The 23,625-nt window shown below is 44.2% G+C and overlaps 1 protein-coding gene across 1 annotated transcript in view; it reads left to right on the top strand.

The window, feature by feature from the left end:
* Positions 1–12,377, top strand: part of LOC117520137 (neuronal acetylcholine receptor subunit alpha-7-like) — a 215,063-nt gene extending 202,686 nt beyond the window's left edge. Inside the window, exons 8-9 of the mRNA XM_034181440.1 lie at positions 1,258–1,367; positions 11,731–12,377. Of these exons, the coding sequence (XP_034037331.1) occupies positions 1,258–1,367; positions 11,731–12,348 (728 nt within the window). The 3' untranslated portion in view covers positions 12,349–12,377. The remainder of the gene's footprint in view (positions 1–1,257; positions 1,368–11,730) is intronic.
* Positions 12,378–23,625: the final 11,248 nt, after the last annotated feature.

Raw genomic sequence — 23,625 nt, 5'->3', positions numbered from 1 at the left:
GGAATGTTGGTCCACTCCTCTTGAATGGCTGTGCGAAGTTGCTGGATATTGGCAGGAACTGGTACACGCTGTCGTATAGGCCGGTCCAGAGCATCCCAAACATGATCAATGGGTGACATGTCCGGTGAGTATGCCGGCCATGCAAGAACTGGGACATTTTCAGCTTCCAAGAATTGTGTACAGATCCTTGCAACATGGGGCCGTGCATTATCCTGCTGCAACATGAAGTGATGTTCTTGGATGTATGGCACAACAATGGGCCTCAGGATCTCGTCACAGTGTCTCTGTGCATTCAAAATGCCATCAATAAAATGCACCTGTGTTCTTCGTCCATAACAGACGCCTGCCCATACCATAACCCCACCGCCACCATGGGCCACTCGATCCACAACATCGACATCAGAAAACCGCTCACCCACAGGACGACACACACGCTGCCTGCCATCTGCCCTGGACAGTGTGAACCGGGATTCATCCATGAAGAGAACACCTCTCCAACATGCCAAACGCCAGCGAATGTGAGCATTTGCCCACTCAAGTCGGTTATGACGACGAACTGGAGTCAGGTCGAGACCCCGATGAGGACGACGAGCATGCAGATGAGGTTTCTGACAGTTTGTGCAGAAATTCTTTGGTTATGCAAACCAATTGTTTCAGCAGCTGTCTGAGTGGCTGGTCTCAGACGATCTTGGAGGTGAACATGCTGGATGTGGAGGTCCTGGGCTGGTGTGGTTACACGTGGTCTGCGGTTGTGAGGCTGGTTGGATGTACTGCCAAATTCTCTGAAACGCCTTTGGAGACGGCTTATGGTAGAGAAAAGAACATTCAATACACGAGCAACAGCTCTGGTTGACATTCCTGCTGTCAGCATGCCAATTGCACGCTCCCTCAAATCTTGCGACATCTGTGGCATTGTGCTGTGTGATAAAACTGCACCTTTCAGAGTGGCCTTTTATTGTGGGCAGTCTAAGGCACACCTGTGCACTAATCATGGTGTCTAATCAGCATCTTGATATGGCACACCTGTGAGGTGGGATGGATTATCTCATCAAAGGAGAAGTGCTCACTATCACAGATTTAGACTGGTTTGTGAACAATATTTGAGGGAAATGGTGATATTGTGTATGTGGAAAAAGTTCTAGATCTTTGAGTTCATCTCATACAAAATGGGAGCAAAACCAAAAGTGTTGCATTTATATTTTTGTTGAGTATATTTATATATATCATGAATACATTATGATTTCTATGTACTTGCAGCCCAGTACTTTGCCAGTACCATGATGATCGTGGGGATGTCTGTGGTGGTGACTGTTATAGTTCTGCAATTTCACCATCATGACCCCCATGGAGGCAAGATGCCCAAGTGGGTGAGTGACTACAAGTGATTAATTAATTTGATTAATTTGAGTATCACCAGGATTATCATCATTGTGACAATAAAGGGGTGATGTCATGTTTGTTTGTTTGTTTGCTTCCATAAGCATGGTCCCAAATCAGAATATCTTGGTGGTTGTTTACAATCAATACAACACATTCTTCACTTTGACCATTGTAAAATACAAAGTTAACAACCCCAATTCCAATGAAGTTGGGACGTTGTGCAAAATTTAAATAAAAACAGAATACAATGATTTGCAAATCCTCTTCAACCTACAGTATATTCAACTGAATACACCACAGAGACAAGATATTTAATGTTCAAACTGATAAACCTTATTGTTTTTGTGCAAATATTTGCTCATTTTGAAATGGATGCCTGAAACACCTCATTTTACACCCAATCATGACACTCACAATTAGTGTCCTCAGTTTCCAAATGCTTATTGAGTGTTGTTAGAAGGAAAGGTGATGTAACACAGTGGTAAACATACCACTGTCCCAACTTTTTTGAAAGGTGTTGCAGGCATCCATTTCAAAATGAGCAAATATTTGCAAAAAACAATCCAGTCTAAATATCTTGTCTATTCAAATGTCTATTCAATTGAATATAGGTTGAAGAGGATTTGCAAATTATTGTATTCTGTTTTTGTTTACATTTTACACAACGTCCCAACTTCATTGGAATTGGGGTTGTAATACAAAACATCCAGCTAAAAAAGGAACAAAGGAAATTTAGGAATCTGACAGATATGCAGTAGGTGCCTTTTTTATTTGGTTTCACTTGACATTGTAACACTTTTTGAGGTGTTCTACAGAGATATCAGGGTCTTTACTTTTTCATATACAGGTACATCTCAAAAAAGTAGAATATCATGAAATGGGAATATTTTACGTATTTTAGTTTCAGTACATAGAAACTAAAATGTTTCAAACATTTTTTTATTTTAATTTTGACAATTACAGCCTTCTGCTTCAAAAAAGAAAAGAAATAATAAATGATAAGAAATAATAAATATTGCAACATTTTATTTCAAGCCATACCATGAATCTCTCAAAGCTGGTTAGTACACACAACCACGATCATGGAGAAGGCTGCTGACTTGACAGTTGTCCAGAAGACACTCACAGACACCGTCCACGGGAATATTAAACCGCAGAAGGTTTGGCTGTTCACAGAGTTCTACATTCTACAACTTTCCATGCCTATGCATGGAAAGTTGACCGGCAGGGCAATATATATATATATATATATATTGCCCTGCCGGTCAACTTTCCATGCCTATGCTTTAATGTAGAACTCTGTGAACAGCCAAACCTTCTGCGGTTTAATCTTCCCGTGGACGGTGTCTGTGAGTGTCTTCTGGACAGCTGTCAAGTCAGCAGCCTTCTCCATGATCGTGGTTGTGTGTACTAACCAGCTTTGAGAGATTCATGGTATGGCTTGAAATAAAATGTTGCAATATATATATATATATATATATATATATATATATATATATATATATATATATATATATATATATATATATATATATAATGCATCCGGAAAGTATTCACAGTCAAAATTCTATTGACATTCACACCTTTTACTTAATACTTTGTTGGCGCACCTTTGGCAGCAATTACAGTCTCACGTCTTCTTGAACATGATGCCACAAGCATGGTGAACCTATCTTAGGGCAGTTTTGCCCATTCCTCATTGCAGCACCTTTCAAGCTGCATCAAGTTGAATGGGGAGTGTCGGTGCACAGCCATTTTCAGATCGCTCCAGATATGTTCAGTCAGCTTCATGTCTGGGCTCTGGCTGGGCCACTCAAGGAAATTCACAGAGCAGTGGTGGGCACATCTAACCAAAACGTTAGATTTGATAACTGGTAATCAGCTAACTGAAAAGTTATCTTTATAATACTAAACCGATAAAGTACCTAAAAACTTATCGGAAGCTACAGCTTACCAATAACTTTCAATTTTATCTCCCATACCCTCTCAGCTACTAACAAGCTGATTTTGAGTTCAAATACCGCCAAGTCTTCTAATAGAATCAAAGGCGATCACAAACCCAAACACAGCCAATGCAATGTTCTTGCTCAATTCCTTACAGTTTTTAAAAACTGAGGGTAATTGAGTAATTGAATTGAATAATTCGAACATTCTACAAATGTTCATTTAATGTTCTGAACATTTGTGAACGTTTGTATAATGTTCATTGAATGTTCACATACAAACATTACCTGTCCTCATTCTTTGTTCATATGATGTCCATGCAAACGTTTAATGAACAGTCAAAGAATGTTCAGTTTTTGGGTGGGTGGCGATAGGAATAGCCTTTTGAATGCTTGAATAATGAAGTCAGTCACACAAAGAAATCAATAGTGAAAACATGTTCATTGTGCCCAGAATGTTGGTATTTTGGACATTGAACATTGCAGTGGTCTCAGTGTCGAGAGATCGTCCCTCCGACCAATCACCACCTGGTGGTAAGTTGGATCCACTGGGAGGGGAGAAAGCCGGTCAGACCTGGCAGACCCAAATGTATTGTGACGGTCTGCTGGGAACGACTGGCGGAACCCTGTGTCAGCGAGGTCTTCAACTCCCACCTCCGGGATCGCTTCTCCCAGATCCCGGGGGAGGTTGGAGACATGGAGTCCGAGTGGATCATGTTCTCCATCTCCATTGTCAATGCGGTCGATTGTAGCTGTGGTCGCAAGGTCTCTGGTTCCTTTCGCGGCGGCAATCCCCAAACCCGGTGGTGGAAGCCGGAAGTAAGGGATGCCGTCAAGCTGAAGAAGGAGTCCTACTTGTCTTTGTTGGTAAGTGGGACCCTGGAGGCAGCAGACAGGTACCGGCAGGCAAAGCGTGCTGCAGCCCGTGCGGTCGCAGAGGCAAAAACTCGGGTCTGGGAAGAGTTCGGGGAGGCCATGGAGAAGGACTCTCGGTCGGCCTCGAAGAAATTCTGGCACACCGTCCGACGCCTCAGGAGGTGGAAGCAGCTCTCCACCATCATTGTCTACGGTGTGGGTGGGGAGCTCTTGACCCTGACTGGGGATATTGTTGGGCGGTGGAAGGAATAGTTCGAGGATCTCCTCAGTCCCATCATCAAGTCTTCTGAAGAGGAAGCAGAGACGGGGGAATCAGAGGCGGACTCATTAATCACTCAGGCCAAAGTCACTGAGGTGGTCAGAAAGCTCCTCTGTGGTGGCTCCTGGGGTGCATGAAATCCACCCTGAGTACCTTACGTCTCTGGATGTTGTGGGACTGTCTTGGTTGACACACCTCTGCAACATCGCGTGGCGGTCGGGGACAGTGCCTCTGGATTGGCAGGCCGGGGTAGTTGTCCCTCTGTTTAAGAAAGGGGACCGGAGGGTGTGTTCCAACTATAGGGGGCTCACACTCCTCAGCCTCCCCGGTAAGGTTTATTCCAGAGTACTGGAGAGGACAATTCGACCGATAGTCAGTCCTGGTCGCGGCACACTGGACCAGCTCTACACCCTCCATCAGGTGCTCGAGGATTCATGGGAGTTCACCCAACGAGTCACACGTGCTTTGTGGATCTGGAGAAGGCGTTCAACCGTGTCCCTCGGGGCACCCTGTAGGAGCTGCTCCGGGAGTATGGGGTCCGGGGTTCTTTGTCCTGTTTGGTTGTTGACAGATCTGGCAACTTGCTTCTGACGGATTGTTTGTTACTGTGATGCTACTTTGAACTTCACACAGTTGTATACGCTTCTTTTATTTCTGTTTAGCACTCTTCTGGTTATTAATTGTATCTACTCTGAACGTTATTTAACAAAAGTCCTGTTGTGAATCGCTAGTCGTTAGCATTCGCTAGCGGTTAGCTTTTGCTAGCTAGGTCGACTCCTCCCCTCCCCGTCGTTACTTTTTATAGCTGTTCTTTTTGCCCGTTTAATACTTGTGTTCGTTTTTCAGTCGAACTGCTGTGAATTTTAAGTAATTATTTTACTCCTGTGTAAAATCTTAGGAGCGGCTAGCATTTTCACTGGCGGTTAGCTTGCGTTAGCTATTTCGGACCTCTGTCATCATTTTTTCAGTTAGTTAATTAACTGTTTAGTGTATTTTATAGCTGCTGGTTTTTACCTGTTTAGTTTTTCAGTGTAACTGCTGTGAATTTTAATTCATTTATTTGTGTCTGTGTGAGCCTTAGGAGTGGTTAGCTTATCCATTATTGGTTAGCTCGTGTTTGCTTGGCTATATTCTTGAATTTCTTAGTGCACAAAGTACACTACAAATCCTACTTTACACCCTCTGTAAATCATGCATGATGTTGGAAGATAGGGTGGCTCTCTTAGAGAGCCGTGTCCGTAAGTTAGAGCAGCTTCTTAGCTCAGTGGAGTTAGATGTTACGGGCACTCCAGATGAGGTTAGTGTTGGGCCGGCTAGCAAGCCCATTAGCATCACCTTAGAAACGCCGGCTGTGGAGGACAGCTTTCGGACTGTGGCTAGGCGGAGGAAGCCCCGTAGTGCTTGGTGACCGGTTGTGGTACCCTGATCACAATCGCCAGTGCGAACTGTGAATCGGTTCTCACCCTTGGATTTGCCTGATGTGAATTCTGTGAGTCCACAAGTGACTTCCACTCCTGTCTCCAGGCTGAAACACCGGACTTTAGTGATAGGGGATTCTATCACCCGCAAAGTCAGGTTACAGATGCCGGCTGATGTTAAATGTATTCCTGGGGCCAGAGCTCCCAACATTGCCTCTCATCTTAGGGTGCTGACGCTGCAGAAGGGAAGACAGGCGAAGGAACATGACATGAGATATAGTCACATAGTTATTCACGTTGGCACCAATGATATCAGGATGAAGCACTCAGAGGTCACAAAAATGGACATAGAGAGGACTTGTGACCTTGCCAGAAAGATGTGTCGGCATCTATTAATAGTCTCTGGTCCCCTCCCCTCCCGGGGTACTGATGAGGTGTTTAGCAGGCTGACATCGTTAAATAGGTGGCTGGCGCAGTTTTGTAGACAGCAAGGCTTTAGCTTTATTAATAACTGGCCTTCGTTCTGGGGCCACCGTGGCTTGCTGATGCCGGATGGCCTCCACCCTACTGGGGAAGGCGCCGCCATCTTGTCTGCGAACATAGATAGAGCTCTACAGGGAGGGTAACATTAGGAATCTACAGCAGGCCACGGAGCAGGTGATTAGAGACCCTGCAAGGCTTATGACAAATGTGGGTGTGGAATCCATTAGCTTAGCGGGAAATTTAGTGCAGAAAATCCACTATGGTGATAGTGCAGTTTATTTGCCAGGGAGGGAATTTCAACAAGTTGAGATTGTGGTCTGCTTCTGTAGTCCTGTCCATAAAAATCATAGAGGGATATGCTTTCCAAACTTAATACCCATTGCTATATTGGATGATGTTGAAATTGAGGATGACCCAGTGGTTGTTCCAGCAATAGCAAAGATTTCGTGTCTGCTGCTTACAACGTGCATGGAATGTCTCAAACCTAAACCTACTTCTAGGCATCTTATATATGTTACTCTGGAACCACCCCTAAGCCCAAACAGTTCAGCTGTCAACCCCACTGAGGTCCTTGGACTGGGTCTCATTAACATAAGATCACTGTCCTCAAAATCATTGTTGATCAGTGATTTAATTATTGATCATCACTTAGATATGATTGGGCTATGTGAAACCTGGCTTAAACCTACATCTGTCGTCCCCTTAAATGAGGCCTGCCCACCAGCATATACATTTAGCCACATCCCTCGTGATGCGAAGCAAGGCGGGGGTGTTGCTCTTATTTATAAATCTAGGTTTAGCTTATTAGCTGTTGGGGGTTACAAATATAACTCGTTTGAGCATCTGATTCTCTGCTCTGCTCAGGATATTACACATTGCCAAAGTCAGAAGAATAAAAATCAGTCATATTACTTTGTCACTGTATATAGGCCTCCTGGCCCATATTCTGAATTCTTAGATGAATTTGGTGTGTTCATCTCTAACTTGTCAACTAGTGTAGATAACGTTCTGATCATTGGTGACTTTAACATTCATATAAATAAGCCTTCTGATCCCTTCTGGAAATTGTGGATGCATTAGGATTTCGACAATGCATTTGGGATTCGACGCATATTAGTGGAAATACCCTGGATCTGGTTCTCGCACGTGGTATTGCTGTCCCGAATATTGACATGATGCCTCTTACATCAGTGGTGTCTGATCACTCACTTATGAAGTTTACAGTTTCGCTGCCGTGTTTAGTGGAACAACAACTTTATATATCATTACGGCGATGCATCAACTCCTCAGCTATGACTGAACTCGAAGCTAGACTGCCTGATGGCTTAGCTTCATGTTTGACAAATACCCAGTCAGTAGACAGACTTGTGGATAGTTTAAACTCAGTGCTCAAAACTACACTCGACATGATTGTACCACCTGTGTTAAAATCGCACTCCCCCAAATCACAATCACCTTGGTTCAATGATTATCTGCGTGACCTCAAGCATAAAGCAAGAGGTCTGGAACAGAAATGGCGTCGTTCAAAATTAGAAGTATTTCACCTTGCGTGGCATGATGCTATCTTAGACTATAAGCATGCATTATTGGCTATAAAGCAGACCTACTACTCTGATTTGATCAACAAAAACAAGCATAACTCAAAGTTCTTGTTCGACACAGTGGCAACACTTATGCATGGAAAACCACCTGTAGTTTGCTCTCCTGTTACAGCACAAGATTTCCTGGATTACTTTGGGAAGAAAATAGAAGACATCAGGTTAAACATATCCCGGCATGCCTTAACCCAGCCACTACACCCTGCTATTGAGGTGGGCGCCACTACTGAGGTATTACCTCGATTTACAGAATTTGATAGTATCTCACTAGGCATGCTGAAAAAACTCGTAATGTCAACAAAAAGCACAACCTGTTTATTTGATCCTATACCAACAAAACTGTTTAAGGACCTGTGGTCCACTCTTGGGCCGACTGTGCTGGAAATTATTAATCTTTCTTTAACTTCTGGATCTGTTCCTAAATGTTTCAAATCTGCAGTGATTAAACCATTACTTAAGAAACCTAATCTTGACCCTAGTGTATTGAAAAACTATCGGTCAATATCAGATCTATCATTTTTCTCTAAAATTCTGGAAAAAGTGGTGTCATGGCAGCTCGTAGACTGTCTTACTGAGAATAGTCTCTTTGAGCTACTGCAGTCTTCTTTTAGAAAATATCATTCCACGGAAAGGGCTCTCACTAAAGTGGTGAATGTTCTGCTTACAGTGGATTCGGACACCACTACGGTTCTGTTGCTGTTAGATCTCAGTGCTGCATTTGATACAGTGGATCGTCATATTCTACTTGATAGGCTGGAAAATCATTTTGGGATTACTGGGAGTGCCCTTGCATGGCTGACGTCATACTTGACCAGTCGTTCTCACTGTGTTTTGTACAGTAACACTACCTCTAACCTTAGTGACATGAAATTTGGGGTTCCACAGGGGTCTGTCTTAGGCCCCTGCTTTTCTCCCTTTATATAGCACCCCTTGGGCACATATTGCGGTGTTTTGGGATTACCTTTCACTGCTATGCAAATGATACTCAGTTATACATGCCGATAACTGCTGATAATCTCGTTCACATACAATCCTTAGAAGATTGCCTTGCAGCAGTGAGAAGTTGGATGTCTAGAAACTTCCTACTTTTAAACTCTGATAAGACTGAAATGATGGTTCTTGGTCCAGTGAGACATCGGCATCAATTTGACCAGTTAACGCTCAGCCCCGGCTCTTGTGTCATACATCACACTGACAATGTGAGGAACCTTGGGGTAACTTTTGATCCTTTGTTGTCCTTTGGCCTCCACATTAGAAATATTACTAGGACTGCTTTCTTCCACCTGCGAAATATAGCGAAGATTCATCCCATCCTGTCTATGACTGATGCTGAGACCCTGATCCATGCATTTATCTCTTCTAGATTGGACTACTGCAGTAGTAGAGAAGCTTGAATCTTCGACTGGACTGGGTTGCTTGACATGAGGACATTTCGCTTCAAATCACAGAAGCTTCCTCAGCTAAAATTCTTGCTCTGGTAGTCTGACTTCTGTCTTGACTCTTGTAGAGAAGAATAAACCAGAAGCCAACAAAAGCTGGAGTTTTTAACCTAACCAGACCCCTCCTACCGAGAGGCCGACTGCTATAGGCTATTGACTAAACAATAGCTCTAATTAGCACCTATTATGCACTCTCCTAATGATGGCTCCCTTGACGACTCTCCTGATGACATGAATAACTCATTAACATGAACAAAAGACTGAAACTGCTTTGACCTGAGTACCCTATTGTAAACAGGGGACAAAGCGTGTCTGAGACCCGCCCCCCGGTTAAGGCTGGGTTTCAACTGTTTTACAAAGAGTGCTTCCTTGACACCTCTCTCAAACCATTTCTTCTCTCTGGCTAAGATTTTAACTTCCTTGTCCTCAAATGTGTGGTTAGTGTCTTTCAGGTGGAGATGAACTGCAGACTGAGGTCCACTGGCGACCTCTCTGTGGTGCTGGTATAGCCTCTTGTTTAAAGGTTGCTTAGTCTCACCTATGTAGTGTTCATTACAGTTTTCCTGACATCTGATATAATACACTACATTGCTCTGTTTGTAACTAGGGATCCTGTCCTTAGGGTGAACTAATTTCTGTCTCAAGGTGTTAACCAGTTTAAAGTAAACTGGGATTTTGTGCTGTCTGAAGATCCTCTGTAGTTTTTCCCCTACTCCTGCTAAATAATGGAGAGACACCCCTCTTCTTCTTGTCTCCGTCTCCTGTCTATGTGGTCTCTTTGTTTTCTGGGACTTCTGCACTTTGTCCAGGGACCATCGTGGGTACCCACATACTGTGAGGGCTTTCCGCACAAGTTTTCACTCACAAATTCTGTCTTTATAGACAGAATTTCTAGGAGCAGCCAGGGTGTAGAGGGTGTCCGGTTTGGGAACCACAGAATCTCATCCCTGCTGTTTGCGGATGATGTGGTTCTGTTGGTTTCGTCAAATCAGGACCTTCAGCGTGCACTGGGGTGGTTTGCAGCCAAGTGTGAAGCGTCCGGGATGAAAATCAGCACCTCCAAATCCGAGGCCACGGTTCTCGACTGGAAAAAGGTGCCTTGCCCTCTTCAGGTGAGTGGAGTGTCCTTGTCTCAAGTGGAGGAGTTTAAGTTACTCGGGGTCTTGTTCACGAGCACGGGATGGATGGAGCATGAGATCGATAGATGGATCAGTGCAGCATCTGCAGTGATGCGGTCACTGAGAGCTGAGCAGGGCGGCAAAGCTCTCGATTTACTGATTGATCTACGTTCCGACCCTCACCTACATGGTCATGAGATTTGGCTCACGACCGAAAGAACGAGATCACAAACACAAGCGGATGAGATGAGTTTCCTCCACAGGGTGGCTGGGCGCTCCCTTAGAGATAACGTGAGGAGGTCGGTCACTCGGGAGGAGCTCGGAGTCGAGCCGCTGCTCCTCCACGTCGAAAGAAGCCAGCTGAGGTGGCTCGGGCATCTTTTCCGGATGCCCCCTGGACGCCTCGCTGGAGAGGTGTTGGGAGGAGGCCCCGGGGAAGACCCAGGACACACTGGAGGGACTACGTCTCTTGGCTGGCTTGGGAACACCTCAAGGTTCCCCTGGAGGAGCTGGGGGAGGTGTGTGTGTGGATCGGGAGGTCTGGGCAGCTTTGCTTGAGCTGCTGCCCCCGCGGCCCGACTCCAGATAAAGTGGAAGAAAATGGATGGATGGATGGATGGATGGATGGATGGATGGAACTTTGCGGTGCGGTGTCATAATAACGCAGCAATCAGTCAGTCCATGAGGCATCTTAACATCCGATCGGTTAGTCGCTCCATGGTGTCATAACAATGAATCAATCAGTTGCTCCGTGAGGCGTCATAACAGCGAATCAGTCAGTCGCTCCATGCGGTGTCATAACAATGAATCAATCAGTCACTCCGTGCAGTGTCATAACATCCAATCGGTTAGTGGCTCCATGCAGTGTCATAACAATGAATTGATCAGTTGCTCTGTGTGAGCTCAATTTTGAGCTTCATGGCAAGGCTGGGAATTCTCATTTGTGTTTTCTTTGGGGTTTTTTTTTAATACATTTGCAGAAATATCAAAAAAATCTTTTTCATGTTGTCATTATGGGGTGTTGTGTTTAGAATTTTGAGGGAAAAATTAATCCATTTTGGAATAAGGCTGTAACATAACAATATGTGGAAAAAAGTGTAGCACTATGAATACTTTCCGGAAGCACCGTACACATGTTGGATGCCTTCAGTTGTTTGTGATTGCTCATGGTTGTGTTAGAATTTTCATGCTGCTAATTCTTCTTGTCTACTGTCAGGTTCGAGTGTTTCTGCTGAATTGGTGTGCCTGGTTTCTTCGCATGAAGCAACCTGGTGATGAGCGGAAGCGAGCCGGGCACAAGTACCGCCACGCAACCCAACACCACACCAGCACTAGCTCCATTGAGATGGGTGTTGTACCGAGCCTCAGTGTGCCCCTTTCACAAACCTCCTGCCCCACTGGCACCTCAAATGGCTCCATGAACCTCTACTATGGCAGCTACCACCTCATAGAGAGCTCACACTGCCCGCCTTCGAGTGAATCTGGTGTAGTGCTCGGGGGACGTGCCCACAGTTCCCCCAGTGATGAAGCTGATGCATCTGGAGAAGGATTTGGCAGTGGAGTTGGAGGTCTTGGAATCGGAGTTGGGAGTATGATGGGAGTCACCATCCCTCCCCCAGAGATCCAGCGCATTTTGGAGGAGGTCTCCTATATAGCTCAGAGGTTTCGAGACCAGGATGAAGCTGAGGCCATCTGCAGTGAGTGGAAGTTTGCAGCAGCTGTAGTGGACCGGCTCTGTTTGGTGGCCTTTTCTCTCTTCTCTATTATTTGTACCTTCACTATTCTCATGTCAGCACCCAACTTCATAGAAGCTGTTTCCAAAGACTTCACATAGCTGGTTGTAGATAAGTGAGTAACAGAGGGGTGAAAGACAAAGTTGTTCCCCATCTACATTTACCCTATTTCCTGAAAAAGTGATCTTACCTTCTTTTTTAATTAGGTGAACTCAGCTTTCTGAGTTAAAGCCTCAAGGCCTTCACTTTTGAGTAATTCTATCTACCAAAAATCTTTGTCCATTCTGCGTTTCCTCCCTTAGGGTCCCTTCACACATAGCACGAATGAGGCCGAATGGCGCACGTGGGGGAGAAATCGCATGCCATTCAGGAAAAATCTGGACCACCCTTAACGCCTCGTACACCTGTCGCCACAACCATTCGTGCAAACCAGTGGCTGAAAGACATAGAGTGTCCTGTGAGTGCCCATTCATTCCCTCTCTCGGCAGGTGTCGGTCAAATTCCAGGTGCCACACACGAACATCCAATACCACTCGCAGAGCACTTATGAAATGTGGGGCCATTCACGCAACCAGTATGAAAATAGACAAAAACGTGACTACTTTTGGGCTGGCTGTGAAATTTTCCTGAGTGCACCACAAGTGTGGCATTGCCAAGCAATACACATGTGGCATGCCAGAGTGTCGGCGCCCCCTCAACATATGTGGCGTGTGTGTGTTTCACACTGTGTCTGTCCTGCGGCGTGCTTCAGGATAGACACTGCATCATGTGGAACATAGCTCACCTGGCTGACGTGACATTCAGATCACTGGCTGCGTGTTCACATGATCTGATTGTCCGTTTCACCTGGGACAGCCTGTCAACGTGTGCGCTGGGTGCTCGCTCCAGCCTGTTGCAAAAGCGATATATTTTTTTCTGTTTTTCTACGTGAGGACAGCAAGCACACACACGCACATTACGATGGACAGTTGTAAGGTCTTGTCCTTCAAAACACGGTACGTGTTCTCCAGCTGTGATGTCCAGGTAACAGCTGCTGCTGTTGGCAGACACGCCCCCCTGTCCGTTCACACAGATCCAAAGTGTGACATCCTGTTTCTGTGTTATGTGATCATTCATTTTAGTTATTTAGCATGTAATTGTGTATGTTGTTATTTTAGTAATTATTTATCTACCCAGATGGCATAATAAAAGCGCATTGTTTCAATCATGTCATTCCATGACTGTACGTCTATGACCATGGGTCATATACACAGAAACAGAGGGATCATATTTCTATTGTCCACTCAATAAGAGGGATTAAATATTGGAAATTCCGGTGTTTCATATGGTGTGTGGTTTTCATTTTTTTTCTCCACAGCAGCAGTGCGATGTGGTGCAACACATTCCAGCTGCTCGCAGTGTGTTCATGCACAAGCATGCACAAAACCATCGCAGCGGGATCGATCACGCCTGTCCGACCGTGTGTCCCTCCCGATGTTGGCTCGATGTTTTCATGGTTCGCTCATTCGGGCTGTTTCACTCTGATTCACTCTGATAAGTACTTATTTGTGCTATGTTGTCAAGGGGCCCTTAGACATGCAAATGTATCTGGAATAGCTATCAGGTGCCAACTCGGTGCCAGTCCATTTTTTTTGGATTAATAAAATGCTTTGGTGTCGCAAAAGGTACCCAGCTTGTAAAATCTTTACCACAACGATGAGCGCAAATAGACAGAAAAGATAGAGATTTTGCAAAGTAAATGATTGACAAATTTACATATATTAGCAGTACACTGAAAAATAATATTTAGATTTTTGGTAAAATACACAAATTAGTTGAAGATTGCTTACTTTAATTAAAATAAATTTGAATAACAATTGAATTGCGGTGCGTGCTATTGCGTACAGAGAATTTTGAAATGTTCAAAAAATCTTTCACGCACAAATGTCATGTTATGTGGCGTGATCTAATCTTCAACACTAGTGCAGCTCATCAAGTGGAGTAAAGAAGAAGTGAACAGAGCAAGTGGTGACATCAGCAGAATGCATCGGAGCGCAGCTCGTCTGAAGGATTATAACAAGAAGTTAAATCTGTTATAAACATACTTTAACAGCTGCACACAAGAAGGAAAGAACACACAACTGTTTTATCAAGCCATGATAATGTAAACATGGCAAATAATTACCTTTTTAGACAGCTCAAAATACTTTCTGAAGGTAGTTAGGTGCACACGTGCGCGCACGTGAATGTCTCCGGCTGCAGCCTCCTCTGTGATTCAGGATGCGATTATAGCCGTTTTCTAAGGACAATTTGCAGAAAAAAATGATTAATCCACCACAAAATAATTATTTTATATATGCAGCCTCCAGTGCAGAGCATGTGGCAGCCAGTAGAACAAAGAACGGTGTCCAGCTGTGAACACAGCGAGTGGGATCGTCACGACGATGTTTGTGCTATTACATGAGTCACAGGCATGCTCCTGTCAGTGCAGACTGAACAACATGTGTGTTAAGACATTAGGCATCAGAGGCTGTAAATGGAAGACACATTATGGGTTTTCTTTGTCATGCTGACAGAAAGGTGAGGTCAGAGCAGTGCTCTTTGTCTTTATGTAGTTTAAAAATAATCTGTTTTTACAGGGAAAAAAGACAGCTGTTGTTGCCAGAATATTTCTGTAAAAAAAACCTTCACAGAACAACCTGTAAATTTTAATTATATAAAATTGTTGCACTTAAAAAACATATATAAAAATTTTAAACCAGTAAATCCAACAACATTTTTTTAAACGACTTATTTCCACATTCAGTACGATGTTGTGCTACTCCCATTTTGCTCAGGGCCACCACAGGAGGTTTGGCATGGGATCCACAGGTTGATCTGGTTTTTCTGACTTCAGCTGTATTAGGTGAATATGCCTCAGGCAGCCTAGAGTGTGGGATATTTCACTTGGGAGACAAGCACACTTGCTGTTTGCTCAACTATGTTATATGTTAGGAACAAACCTAAAAATCTAATGAATTGTATATCATATTTCTGCATTAGCATAATTTTACTGTATTTGTACAAAATATGTTAATATGAGGCGTTCCGAAAAAATTATGTCTGTTTTGAATTGTATAGGCTACAGTTGTATGTGCATGTTTAGGCACCCCTGATAATTTCCATGATTTTCCTTTATAAATCATTGGTTGTCTGGATCAGAAATTACAGTTAAATATATCATATAGCAGACGAACACACTGGTATTTGAGAAGTGAAATGAAGTTTATACGATTTACAGAAAGTGTGCAATAATTATTTAAACAAAATTGAGCAGATGCATAAATTTGGGCACCCTTGTCATTTTATTGATTTCAATACATTTAGCATGAATTATTGGAACACAAAAATGTTTGGTAAGCTCATTGACCCTTGACCTCCTTACAAAGGTGAAACCAATCATGAGAAAGGGTATTTAAGGTGGCCATTTGCAAATGTTTCCCCTCTTTGCATCTCTTCTAATGAGTGGCAACATGGGAGCCTCTAAACAACTTTCAAATGACCTGAAAACAAAGATTGTTCAACATCATGGTTTATTTTTGTTTCTGTTGGGATGCCCAAATTTATGCACCTATCTAATTTTGTTTAAAGAATTATTGCACACTTTCTGTAAATGCTATAAACTTCATTTAACTTCTCAAATATCACTGTGTTTGTCTGCTATATGATATATTTAACTGAAATTGCTGATCCAAACAACCAATGATTTATAAATGAAAATCATGGAAATCATCAGGGGTGCCAAAAATTTTGCATACAACTGTATATACTAATGGGATAAATGGATTCTACAGTTCACTACATTTTCAGACTAATTCACACCATGTCACAGAATGGTGGTGCAAACAGTTGGTGTGCTTCTACAGAATATCTTTCATTCACAGCTGCCTTTACCTTATTCTCCTTTTTAATTAATTAATTTGTTTATTTTAGAAAATTGCAGTAGTTTTATACTGTAAATTTTACAGTATTATTGGAAACGTGTACATACATACACATACGTGTGTGTGTGTGTGTGTGTGTCTATAAACATATACAAATAATGAATATTTATGAGTTCAATGGTGCGAATATTTTATGAGGTGAAAGCTGGAACATACTGTTCAACGAGGCGAAGCTGAGTTGAATGGTATGTTCCAGCTTTCACCGAATTAAATATTCGTTCCATTGAAAGAATATGAAAATATTCATTATTTGTTTTATATAATGCTAAAACAGATCCTTGTCCTCTGATGTTTTATTAATTTAGTAACAAGAAAAAAGGGACTTACATTTTGGTGTTCCACTGCTGCTAAAGTCCAGATTGTGACGTGTCATCCGGTGATGCTGTGCACTGACATCGGACTTCCATTAAAAAAAAACTTTGTATAGTTCCTCAGTCCAGCCAAAAATCACATCAGCTTTTCATCTGAACACCTCTTCATGCATACAGAGGGCTTACAGCGGAGTGGATTTTGTGTGTGTGTGTGTGTGTGTATATATATATATATATATATATATATATATATATATATATATATATATATATGTGTGTGTGTGTGTGTGTGTGTTACAAGAATTAGCGCCATCAGTTAGCTCAATCAAATCATCATCTCAGTTGTGTTATTGTCCCACGCGTGTGCACATGCTCACACAATCAGATTGGCGCTTGTGTGCATACAGACGGCTTACAGCGGAGTGGATTTTGTGTGTGTGTGTGTGTGTGTGTGTATATATATATATATATATATATATATATATATATATATATATATATATGTGTGTGTGTGTGTGTGTGTGTGCGTGTGTGTGTGTGTTACAAGAATTAGCGCCATCAGTTAGCTCAATCAAATCATCTCAGTTGTGTTATTGTCCCGCGCGTGTGCACGTGTTCACACAATCATATTGGCACTTGTGCACGCGTGTACTACAAAAAAAGACTGTGTACATCTTCAGTGCAGCAGAAAAAAAATCACGTTAGAAATGAGTCCAGCTTTTCATTCTAACGTCCTGCTAACAGCCTCCAGACAGCCCAGTGGATTTGTCTTGTGTGTGCGTGTAAGCAATGCAACACAAATGAGACAAATAATCCGTGTCCTGTGACATACAAACCAACACTCAAATGATAAGGATCCACTGAGCTGTTATATAAATACATAAATACATATATATGAGTGTGTGTGTGTGTGTGTGTGTTTACTGTTGTTTTGTTTGTTCATTTGTTTGGTTGTTTTATTATTATTATTCTGGCATCCACAGCTGTGGGGAAGGGGTGGGGGTTGGGAAATCCATACAAACAGCAGTAGTGAAGCTTTGTATTAAAAGAATAGAAATGTTTTATATGCACTACCTGTTTAAACACCATCTTACATGCAGCACAAACATCCACCTCACTTATCGGTGTTCTTAACCCACACATGCAAAATCACATTTGCACATATTGCTGATGTCTAAGCTCACACGTCATCAGTTCATTCAAAGAATTCAGAATTTGGACGTCACAGATTTGCTCTGAAAAAAATATTCCTGGGATGATGTCATGAATATATAATGAGATATTTCACTGTGAACCTTTTAAAAATTGCATGTTAACAAACAGTGTTTTTGGTTTAAATTGCTTTGACGGGTGTTTTGAGCCATTTTCTGTGTTTGTTAGTAGAAATGGGTGTTTAGGATGATTATTCACTTCTATTAGATTTTGAAAACTTCCACCCTATGATGTACATATTGTATTTTCAAAAACTGTATGACACATTTTTAACCACACTGTCTGACGCCACAGTTGCAAATTAGGAATTACTTTCTCTGTACAAACCAGGTAACGTAGTTGCGACAATATAAAAATGTTAGCTGGTGTGTTGTGTCTAAGAAGAGGAGTGTTGGAATTAGCTGGAAAAAAGTGGACAATGAAGATTAACATTAATGTCCTGTGAGCAAAGACGTTGCCAAGTGTACCACTCTAGAACATACTGTTGGTTTCTAAACAGCTCCATCACGTCACTAACAGTTTGCTGGCACATATACAGTACGTACACATACATAATAGTGATGTTAATATGTTTATCACATCCTGGTCACCTGTGTAGTTTAGTTGAAGTCAGTGCTCTTGATCATTCTCAGTGTGAGGTTTTGGCTCTGTGTTAATAAAAATGTATTTATTCTGTGTATAATAGGCTCTGTGTGCTTCTGTGGGGACTGAAATGAAAGGCAGCAGAATGTCGGTAATAGTTTAATTAAAGCGAAATGAAAATGGAAAAAGTAGGATGAAAATTGCAATGAAAGGCAGATGGCTGTGAATAACTCAGAGAAAGTCAAAACTGCACTGGTCAAAAAATGCCACCATTTACGCAATGATGACTGGCTTGAGGGTAGAGCAATTAACCCACTGAAAAGAATGGTTTCTCAGGCTGGGGGTTGACAAGGACCTTATGACATGATATACATCCTGAAATATGGGCCATGCAGTGATTATTTTGTGATACATTGCAATATATATATATTGTAATACGTTTAAATATTCACTGTAAAAAAATGTTTTTACAGGAAAACGCTGGCAGCTGTGGTCTGCAAAATCTACAATAAATCTACAAAAAAAGAGCATAGGCTCTCTTTTTTTTTTTTTGTAGATTTAACAGTTATTTAATGAGTCAGCCATGGTTCATTCACTGTAAATCCATTTACGTATTATATCTGTAAAGTTATCTACTGTGCTGCTGTATTTTTGACCGGAATTCCCTGGTAACCTCAGCTGCCAGCGTTTTCCTGTAAAAACAATAGTTTTTTTTACAATGTTCTACATACGTGTACTATACATTTAAAAATAGAGCCATGAATACATCTTGCATATCGTGAAACACTATATAAGATAGCAAACGGGACATGGAGCGTGTCGCAGCCTCAACTTTACCTAAAATCTGGGTCTTTTAGTGAAGCTTTGGGCTAGTGGCCGGCGATCACCTTAGTATTTCCTGCTTTTCATGTTGTTTAATGCTGACAAATTGTGTATTTCTTGTCTTTCTGATGCTTGATTCTGTTTTTTTTTTTTCTCTCTGTTTAAGGTGCAGCTCCATCCAGAGATGAGTGTGGTATTTGTGGTGGAGACCCTCCTGTCCTGTGCCCAACAGCTTTTCCTGGATGTTCGTTTTGTGAATTCTTCTGTAATTTATGTCTGTAGCATGGCCCAAGAAGAGGGTCACCCCTTTGAGTCTGGTCTGCTTGAGGTTTCTTCCTCAGAGAGAGTTTTTCCTTACCACTGTTGCTCTGGGGTTTAGTAAGTTTAGACCTTACTTGTGTGAAGCGCCTTGAGGCAACTCTGTTGTGATTTGGCACTATATAAAGGTGTCAGGAACTCAAGGTGATGTGGCACCAAAGGTTGTGGGACCCAAATGCAAAAACTCACAGACAATGGAATTGAAATTGAAAGGCTTTATCAAAAAAAAAAAAAGAGCTTGGATTCGGTACACAGGCAGTCATGGATGCAGAGGTACAGATAGTCAGCAGGCCAGGGCGTCGTCAAAAAGGCAGGCTAAGGTCTTTAACACAAGCAGACAAAGTACGTGGGCAGCAGCAAGACAAGGTCACAAAACAGAGCTGGGTCAGTACACGGCAAAACAAGGCAGAGCTATGAAAAGGCTGGTACGAGGACTGTGAAAATCAACGAACTGGCGGGGCTTGAGTGAAGACAGAGAGTTTAAATAACCAAGGTGGAAATGAGGAAAGTGAGAACAGGTGTGTTGGAAGAACCAGGAAGAGGCCGTGGCAAACAGAAGAAACAGAAAAGTTCAGGTGGGCGTGACTTAGTGCAAAAATACTGAACAGCAAAAACCAAAAGGTAATTCTGATGAAGAAAAAACAGAAATAACAAAATGCAGAGACAAGTGCAATGAGACAGAGATGAAAGAAAACAGAAAAAAAACAACTAAACATGCAAACGGAAAGAAATGACACCAAAAACTAGTACATGTTAAAGTGGACAGACCAGCCAGAATATAAAAGACTAAGACAAAACTAGAACGGAACTGACCATGGCTAGAGTATAAAAACTAACAAGAACAAAATGGCAAACAAACCCACAGACTACAGAATAACAGATAATGCCTAAAACGACTAAACAGAAAACTAAGTGATAAACTGAAAACAAAAGCAGAGACAAAAGTAAACTTCACAGAAAAGGCCAGACTAAAGCATAATACAAGAAATTAAATAAACAGAACAAAACCAAGACTGAAGTGAAAACTAAGGTAACAATTAATGAAAACAATGTGGCAAAACAGCTGCAACAGTTCCTCGGCTTTGCGAATTTCTACAGGAGGTTCAATAAGGGCTACAGTCAGTTGGTTAGCCCCTTGACAGCCCTGATCTCTTCCAAAGTCCCCTTCACCTGGTCGCATCGGTGCGAAGCCACGTTTAGGGAGTTGAAACGTCGGTTTTCGACTGCACCAGTTCTGGTGCAGCCCGATCCTAGCCGCCAGTTCGTGGTTGAAGTGGATGTCTCTGACTCAGGGATAGGAGCCGTGCTGTCCCAGAGCGGGGAGTCCGATAAGGTCCTCCACCCTTGTGCCTATTTTTCCCGCAGGTTGACCCCGGCAGAGCGGAACTATGACGGGGGCAATCGGGAACTCCTTGCGGTGAAAGAGGCTCTTGAGGAGTGGATACACCTGTTGGAGGGAGCTGCAGTGCCATTCACGGTTTTCACGGACCATCGGAACCTGGAGTACATCCGGACCGCCAAGCTTCTGAACCCCAGGCAAGCCCGCTGGTCACTGTTCTTCGGGCGTTTTGACTTCCAGATCACCTACCGCCCCGGGAACAAGAACCAGAGATCTGACGCCTTGTCCCGGGTACATGAAGAAGAAGTCAAAACCGAGCTGTCAGATCCTCCAGAACCAATCATCCCCGAGTCCACTATTGTGGCCACCCTCACCTGGGACGTGGAGAAGACCGTCCGGGAGGCCCTGGCACAGAGCCCGGACCCGGGGACCGGCCCGAAGAACCGACTATACGTCCCACCAGAGGCCAAAGCTGCAGTCCTGGACTTCTGTCACGGTTCCAAGCTCTCCTGTCACCCAGGGGTGCAAAGAACCATGGCAGTGGTCCGGCAGCACTTCTGGTGGGTGTCCATGGAGGCCGACGTCCGGGAATACGTCCAGGCCTGTACCACCTGTGCCAGGGGCAAGGCGGACCAGAAGAAGACTCAAGGACTCCTCCAGCCGCTTCCGGTGCCTCATCGCCCCTGGTCCCACATCGGCCTGGACTTTGTCACGGGCCTCCCGCCGTCCCAGGGCATGATGACCATCCTCACGGTAGTGGGCCAGTTCTACAAGGCGGCCCACTTCGTGGCCCTCCCGAAGCTCCCAACAGCCCAGGAGACCACAGACCTCCTGGTCCACCACGTTGTACGTCTGCATGGGATACCAACTGACATTGTCTCGGATCGTGGTCCTCAGTTCTCCTCTCAAGTCTGGAGGAGTTTCTGCAGGGAACTGGGGGCAACCGTGAGCCTCTCGTCCGGGTATCATCCACAGACGAATGGACAGGCAGAGCGGGCGAACCAGGAACTTGAACAGGCCCTCCGCTGCGTGACCTCTGTGCACCCGGCGGCCTGGAGTGACCATCTGGCCTGGATCGAGTACGCTCATAACAGCCACGTGTCCTCTGCCACCGGCCTCTCCCCATTTGAGGTGTGTTTGGGGTACCAGCCCCCATTGTTCCCAGTGGTGGAGGGAGAGGTCGGTGCCCCCTTGGTCCAGGCCCACCTTTGCAGATGCCGTCGGGTGTGGTGCACCGCCCGCTCTGCCCTGCTGAAGGCCTGGACGAGGGCTAAGACCCATGCAGACCGCCAGCGTTCCCCCGGCCCCTGCATACCAGCCTGGGCAGGAGGTATGGCTTTCCACCAAGGACATCCCCTTACAGGTGGAATCACCAAAACTGAAAGACCGCTACATCGGACCGTTCAGAATCCTCAAGATCCTCAGTCCTGCTGCAGTGAAGCTACAACTCCCAGCTTCACTGCGGATCCACCCAGTTTTCCATGTGTCACGCATCAAGCCTCACCACGTTTCACCCCTCTGTGCCCCCGGACCGGCGCCGCCTCCTGCCCGGATCATCGATGGGGAGCCTCCCTGGACTGTTCGCAGGCTCCTGGACGTCCGTCGTAAGGGCCGGGGGTTCCAGTATTTGGTGGACTGGGAGAGGTATGGACCCGAAGAACGCTCCTAGGTGAAGAGGAGCTTCATCCTGGACCCGGCCCTCCTGGCCGACTTCTACAACCATCAGCCCAACAAGCCGGGTCAGGCACCAGGAGGCGCCCATTGAGGGGGGAGTCCTGTTGTGTGGGCCGCTGAAGAGGAGGTACTGCTGGCCCACCACCAGAGGGCGCCCTGCCTGAAGTGCGGGCTTCAGGCACAAGGGGGTGCAACCGCCTTGCAGGAGCAACCGGGAGTGACAGCTGTCACTCATCATCAAAACCAGCTGCCACTCATCACCACCATCACCATAAAAGCCGGGCAGCAACTCCACCTTGCTGCCGAGATATCGTCTTACCTTCAGGTAAAATTCTCAGCCGTTGTTGTGCCAGACGCACGTAATCTCTCTTGAACTGTTTGCAGGTGGCCGTATTCACGCTACTTGCAGCTGGAGGCTGGGTTCGCGGATGGTGGAGGAGTGACGCACTTCACTCCTCACTCCGAACTTCAGTAAGTAGGAATATAGACTCTGCATAAACTGTGTACTTGTTTCGGAGGTGGAGGTGTTTTTTCCCACCCGATAACGGAGAGACTGTTGCTGACTGTTTTACTGGGTGTGTACACACACATCCACCATTAACTGTTTCTGCCTCCTGCCAGCAGTACCAGGTCTGACAGCTGGAGACGATGGCCAACTGGGGATTCGGGACTTGGCGGCTCCAGTGTGCTCCAGATCCGTTGGCAGTGGAAATCGTGTGGGACCAGGCTCTTCTCTGGACAGACGTCTTCTATCCTCGAGCCTGCCCACACGTCACCTTTATATATTGACTGAATTCAAAATCTGTGATTATCTGTATTTCGTTGTGCACATTTACAACAATAAATTGTTATCTTTTTGGCTCATCCATTGTCCGTTCATTTACGCCCCCTGTTGTGGGTCCGTGTCACTACACTTTCCCAACATGAACTTTGCCAAGCAGGGGTGGTGGCCAAGTGGTTAGTGCGCTTGGTTTCAGTGCAGAAGGTTCCTGGTTCGAATCCCACCCCTGCCACATTTCTCCATGTAATGTGGGGTTCCGTCATACTTGGAAAATATGAATGCTGGCGAGATATTGAATGAAAATAATGATGGGTGGGGTGGGGGGGGAAAATAACTGGCCACGAAACAAATCCCAAATGCAAATCAAAGCTTTCCTG

This window comes from Thalassophryne amazonica, chromosome 11 (genome assembly GCF_902500255.1).
Source record: "Thalassophryne amazonica chromosome 11, fThaAma1.1, whole genome shotgun sequence".
Taxonomy (NCBI): domain Eukaryota; kingdom Metazoa; phylum Chordata; class Actinopteri; order Batrachoidiformes; family Batrachoididae; genus Thalassophryne; species Thalassophryne amazonica.
This window is presented reverse-complemented; position numbering and strand designations above follow the sequence as displayed.